The sequence below is a fragment of the Pantherophis guttatus genome, chromosome 5 (assembly GCF_059756535.1).
Source record: "Pantherophis guttatus breed Tessera chromosome 5, ASM5975653v1, whole genome shotgun sequence".
Classification (NCBI taxonomy): domain Eukaryota; kingdom Metazoa; phylum Chordata; class Lepidosauria; order Squamata; family Colubridae; genus Pantherophis; species Pantherophis guttatus.
The window spans coordinates 50,013,447-50,019,446 of record NC_142067.1 but is presented as its reverse complement, the minus strand read 5'-3'; the positions used below and the strand labels follow the sequence as shown (position 1 = coordinate 50,019,446).

Below are 6,000 nucleotides of genomic sequence, written 5' to 3'. Positions count from 1 at the left end.
AGCTGTATCATCTTAATTATATCACTTTTTGAGTTTTATATTGTTATAGTAAAATTAGTGCTGTTGCTTTTAGATTTATTGAAGTGCTTGTTGAAAATAACATGGAATTCCTATCCAGAGTTTGAGAGGCTATTATCTAGTTGGTAAATTACTATTTGACTGGAAAAATAAGTGGCTACCCATTATTCTGCAAAAAGCCTTAACAATCCAAACTTGTTCTGAATATTTAAAATTTCTTTCAATTGTTTGTTATGGATACCTTCTTAATTATTAAGTGTGTTAATTGTAGCTTTTTCTCCAGAATTAATTCTAATAATGCAGGTTCGTGAATTGTCAGGAAGGGATAGAAATTTGGCCCTACTATTTAACAAGTTTGCACATTTTTGTGTTCACTTTTAGAAGTTAGCAATTCTTCTTCTGGCACCGAGCTGACATTTCTATTCTATTGCTTAATTGTAGACATATCTTGATCATCTGGTTCTACTAGTCAGCTAGTTGAGGCATTTTTCTTGTAGAATTTGTGTGTGTGTGTTGGAATCAGATTTTACTTACAGATTTTAACCTCTTTGATACTTTTTTTCAGTCTTGGTGAAATGCATTGCTAATTTTTTTTTTTTACTTCAGGTTGTTAGATATTCTGACATTCTGATTAATTTGAATAAAGAATTAGTAACTTACATTCAATGTTCTATTTAAATGATGAGAAGTAAACGTCTTAAGAAAGTCCAGTTGCCTCTTGAAAAAGCACCTCTGGGACATGATACCCTGTACTTTCTAGCAACACTTACTGCTCATCCTGCTGAATTGTACAAGAAAGGGCTCAACTTTTGGCTTGTCAATCTGCTTTGTCTTTTTTAAGAACCCAAAAGTTACCAATCTGACCGAAGTAATATATTTAAAAACTCCTGATCCCTGCTTGATGATGACATCAGAACTAAACAAAGTTCATTTTAGGATCCTTCCATCTTAAAATCGATTTTCGTTTCTGCAATCCTTCTGATCTGGGGCAGGGGCAATTCTGAACGCCATAAACCGATTAAACTGAATAATGTTCGAGATCGCTCAGACCTAGCTCTACATCCCGCTCCATCGCCTGCTGCGCCAGAAACAAATACGAGACTGTGGCCGATACCGCCTCACGCAGAGACCCTTCCGCTCCTCCCTTTTCGCTTTTTCCCGGCCGGGGCTTTCAGGAATCAAACGATGGCAGTTGCAGTTGCGCAGTCCGGTCGCTAGGAGGCCTCTGCGAAGGACCGGCCTGCTGCTACTGCTGCCGCCGTCGCCGCCGCTTTGGGCGGGTTGGAGTATCAGCTGACTCTCCTTCTCCTTTCCGAAGCTCCGCTAACGCTGCTGCTGCTGCTCTTGCAGCTCGGTTTTCATTCCTCAGCAGAGCGAGGAGGCGAAGCGAGGCGACTGGGCGGATATCTTTCAGCTGTCTCCGTATATATTTTAAAACTAGTGCCTGAGCTCCAGCGTCCTTAGCTGCTGCTTTTGCCCGCGATGCTGCCGCATTTAGCTTTTCTGCTCCTGGGAGCCTCTTGGACAGCGGGAGCTTTGGAGGTAAGCGGCTCCCCATTACCTTCTCCCTGTTGCTATGACAAGAAAGTCTTTGTTCGCCGAGAGCCTCCCGCAGCTTTAAGCTGGGGCTTCGCCCCGAAACTGGCCGAAGAAAGCGGCCTGCTGAGGCTCGAGAAGAAAGGGTGTGTTCCTCGATCCGCGCCTCTTCAGAAATCCCTGCTTCAGCCTGAACAATGGAGAGAGGAGGCTGGGCGGGCTGGGACGAGCCGCTTCCAAAAATGCCTCTCTTGCTCACTTGCGGGTAGCTTTGGGCAGCCTTTCAGCGAGCGTCCGTCGACTCTGGGGCGCTTCCGAAAGGTGGAGAGAAGGGAATCTTGCCTCTTCTCTGTTACTTAGGAAGCGGGCAGTCTCTGGGATGGGAAAGAAAAGGGGGCGCGAAGGGGGAGGGCGAGGCCCCTTGTTTCTGCCTTGCATCCATCCTTTCTGGAATGCGCCAACTTGGCATCGGTGGATTCGATGCTTTGCTTTGCAAAGATGAAAGGGGAGGGGGCAGGAGGGGAGATGAGTTTCATGTCTGTCGCCGGCCGCCGTGTGGTTTTTTTCCCGTTTTTTTGGTTGTCTTTACGCTTCTTCTGTGTTGTCTGGTGTGGCCGATCTGGGGGAGGAAATCGAGAAGTGGGGGGGGGCGTCGCCTGTGATGCTGGGGCCGGGAGACCCCATCCTCCGGCTAGGCGGTTGTTATCGCCCGCTCATCACTGCTTTCCCCCCCCCCCCCACCTCTTCCTCGCCTTCACAGGGAATGCAAACAAGAGGCGCTCGTTTTGGGGATTGTCCCTCACTCCCGCCGTGCATGGTGGAGGGGGGTGGGAGGAGGAGGAGGAAGTTCTCTCGGCTCAGGTGCCTGTGGCTCGGGCAACTTCAGTACTAAGGCATTAATGCGTTGCGGCTCCTGCGGAACAGCCCCCTCCCGCCTTTGGGTAGGGGGGGGCTTTCCTCCCACCAACTGCGACCCTCTCTGTCCCTCCGTGTTTCCCAGTCAGGGAGAAAAAGGGGCATTATGATGGGGCCTCCCTCCGTAATAAGGTCGTCTAGTTTATCCTGGAGTGCGTTGAAGGTTTGGGAGGCAGGACTGGGAGAGGTTGGGGGAAAGCAGAAATCTGCCCAAATCCCCCAAGAGGGTTTCCTTCGGTGTGGACATGAAGCGCTTCGTACACCGAGAGGCTTTCCTCTAAGGAGGGGAGTTTGGGGAACCAGATGAAAGGAAATGGGTTGGAGCGGAGCTTAAGAGCGAGAAGATGGCGCCTCTGCAGTGCAGTAAGGAAACGCTGTAATGAAAGCTGCAGACCGAAGCAGCCCTCCCACCGCTAGGTGTTTTAACAACTCGGCTCTTCCTTTCAGTCAGCTCCCCATCAGGTAGTGAACGCCTGGTGGAATGTTTTTCGGCTTCAGCATCCGGAGTAGAAAGAAAGGGATGGGCGAGAACGAGAGGGAATGCCAAAGAAATCTTTCCCTGGGGAGAGGGACTGTTTTCCCTCGATTTGACTTGGCGTTTAGTTCTCTTTCTCTTAAACGCCTCCCCCCCCCCTTCCTCATTGCTGTAATTTTGCAGAATCAGTTGTACTCAAACCGTTGGGCTGAAGCTGCTCTGGGTTAGACTGGCTTGTTTTTCCTGGCATTGGCAAAAGAGGATCTAAATATGCCACACCCTCTTTGAAAACTGTAAAAAAAAAAAAAAAAAGTGGAGGGTCTTGGAATTTAGTTTCTTGAGCCTGAAGATTAAGGTATTTGGTGGGATGGGTATATTGTATGTTGGCCTGCAAGGGTGGTTCAAGATCTTACCTTGCATGGAATAGTGTGAGCTTGAAATAGAACTTGGTGCTCCTTCTGACCCCCCCCACCCCCCCAATGAGCTGAAACTGACTAGCATTTCCTCCTTGCTAGTTATAGAAAATTGAGATAAGGTTCTATGGAAAATTGAGACAAGGCTCTATGTGAAATTGACCCAAGTGACAGAGATCAATAGTATTTATAGGCCTTAAATTTATTTTCCATACTATTACTTTTTTCCATTTTTTCATAATACTGGTTCCAATTAAAGGAATATTGTGGTAGGTTATGGATGTAAAAATTTAATTTTTAAATTTGTGAAGGCTGATTCACTTTATTTTATTTTTTAACTCTCAGGAGGACAGAAAGAAGAAAAGCAATCTCCTTTACCTATTTTGCATTCTTGCTTTCAGGCTGACTTGTCTTTCCATCAGTGCATTAGGTCTTGTATTTGTTGATGCAAATGAGTCTCATTAAGTTTAATTCCTTAGTAGGTGAGCAAAGGATGGCACATTAAGGTTATAATCCTGCTTTATGCACACTTGTTCTAGAAATTCCAATTAAATGACTGTGACTCATTTTGAAGTCACAATGTATAGAATGGTGATGTAGGATATACTTCACTAATATTGTGTGGGTGGACAATAAAAAAACAAAGTCTCCAAAAGAGCAACTAGTTGTTCTGTTTGTTAAGCATTATTTTTCGTTTCATATGCCAATTGTAGAATAGAAATACTTTTCAAATTGTTTGTATTTGAGGTTTGACTGTCTTTTCCATAGTGGTGAAATTTATTAACAGATCTAATACCCACTGAAAATAACTTGTTCAGACCTGCCTATGAAGTTTGTAAAAGGCTAGGAATTAATTTTTTGTTCATTTTTTTAAAAAATGGTGCTTTTTTATTTCACCTATTTGTCCAATGAATTTATGTTAACTTTCATGAAATTTCTTCCAATTTCAAAGAAGATTAGGTCTATTTTACACATAAATAACAATAAAATTTACAGGAGTTAAGTAACAGGTGTCATACCATGGAGCAGACTTATATATTGCATTAAGCCATGTGTTGGTTCATGTATCATATTCAACCATCATGTGGTTGATTTCATTTTTGTTTTCTGTGGTATGTGAACTTAGTGTTTAATGTATAAGGTCTGTATTCTGTCCTCTCCATGGCTGCATATAGTATGACTATATGCTGCATATAGTATGACTATATGCAGCCTTCTAGTCAAACTTCTATACTTCTAGTCAAAGCACCTGAATATAGCAGATTAGAAATGACTGGGATAGAGTTTAGGATGATTATATCCAAATTTATATACCCACTTCATGAGAAAGACGTGGCTGTTTAGCTGTACCTTGTAAAGGAGCACACTTACCACCGTACAAATACATATATAACTTTGATTCCCATCTTTTTCTAGCTTTATGAATAAAGCTATTTTATGAAAATGTAATTTATCTTTCAGTAGATATACATTTCTTCCTTCCTCCGCCCCATTCCCTTTTTCTGAGTGTTGCTGAAAATTATCAGATAACACACTTTGGTTTGATTTCATTGTGTGCAATGTTTTGACAAAAAAAATTATGAAGAAAAAATTTCAAAAAAATTAATTACAACCTTTAGTGACACTTAAACGTTGAAATTATTCCAAGGCTGCGAAAGAAAGTTTTAGATTTTTGAAAGTAAAGGGTTGAAAAATAAAAATGTGTTTATTCTCTTAGTCTGAGCTCTCTTTTAGAGAATTAAATATAGTCTTTTATGTATAAAAGCTTAAATAATAAATTTAAAAAGCTTAGATATCCCATACCAATATACGTCAACCTATATATGATATATATTGGTATGGGATTTATTACCTGCAGGTGATGAAAATTTGCTTTCTTCTGTGTGAAAGTACATCCATTAAATGGTTTTGTTGTTCATACTTGAGAGATCCTGCCTATGAATTAGATTGATTGTGGATTAGAGCAGGGGTGTCAAACTCAAGGCCCCTGGGCTGTATCCGGCCCACAGGGTGCTTAGATCTGGCCCATGGGGCTGCCCTGGAAACAGTGAAGGATTGGCCCACGGTACCTCTGCCAGTGAAAACGGAGCTTGGGCGGGCTACATGCGGCCTTCCCAAGCTCTGTTTTCGGTTGCAATGGCCTTCTGCTGCACTCTGCCAGCAAAAACAGAACTCGGGAGGGCCGCACACAGCCCTCCCAGGATCCATTTTTGCTGGCAGAGGGCTGCAGGAGGCCGTCGCAGACGAAAACGGAGCCTGGTAAGGCCGCACGCAGGCTGCAGGATGTTGAGCTGTCCATACCCACCCCAGCCACGCCCATTTGGCCCCCCGAGGACCCGCAATGAATTAGAGTTTGACACCCCTGGACTAGAGAGTTTGAAGTGTTATATGTTAGGAAGACATTTTATGATAACAGAATGGATTTAAATCTAGGAAGGGTGCTGGGAAATCCATGACTACTTGCTTTATGAAAATACCTTTAATAGTAGTATTACAACATGTCAGTTTTCAAACTCTAGGGTTAGCTGATATACTTCATTTTGTGATGCAAAATGTTCAATATGTGATAATACTCTATTTACTTAGAAACATTGGATTTTATATTAATTTCTCAATTCAAGATTGCTTTTGCAAATGATAGCA

At 43.0% G+C, this 6,000-nt stretch overlaps 1 protein-coding gene and 1 long non-coding RNA gene across 5 annotated transcripts in view; one reads left to right on the top strand and one right to left on the bottom strand.

Moving 5' to 3' along the window:
• The first annotated feature begins 831 nt into the window (after positions 1-831).
• APP (amyloid beta precursor protein) overlaps positions 832-6,000 on the top strand; it is a 120,693-nt gene continuing 115,524 nt past the window's right edge. For all 4 annotated transcript variants that reach the window (XM_087895051.1, XM_034427326.3, XM_087895050.1 and 1 more), the window contains exon 1: positions 832-1,560. In XM_087895051.1, coding sequence (XP_087751177.1) covers positions 1,501-1,560 — 60 coding nt within the window. In that variant the 5' untranslated portion in view covers positions 832-1,500. The remainder of the gene's footprint in view (positions 1,561-6,000) is intronic.
• Positions 879-3,888, bottom strand: LOC117671872 (uncharacterized). The gene is made up of 2 exons (XR_004593042.3): positions 3,736-3,888; positions 879-2,173 (listed from the first exon to the last, which is right to left on the bottom strand). It is a non-coding gene; the product is annotated as an uncharacterized LOC117671872 (long non-coding RNA).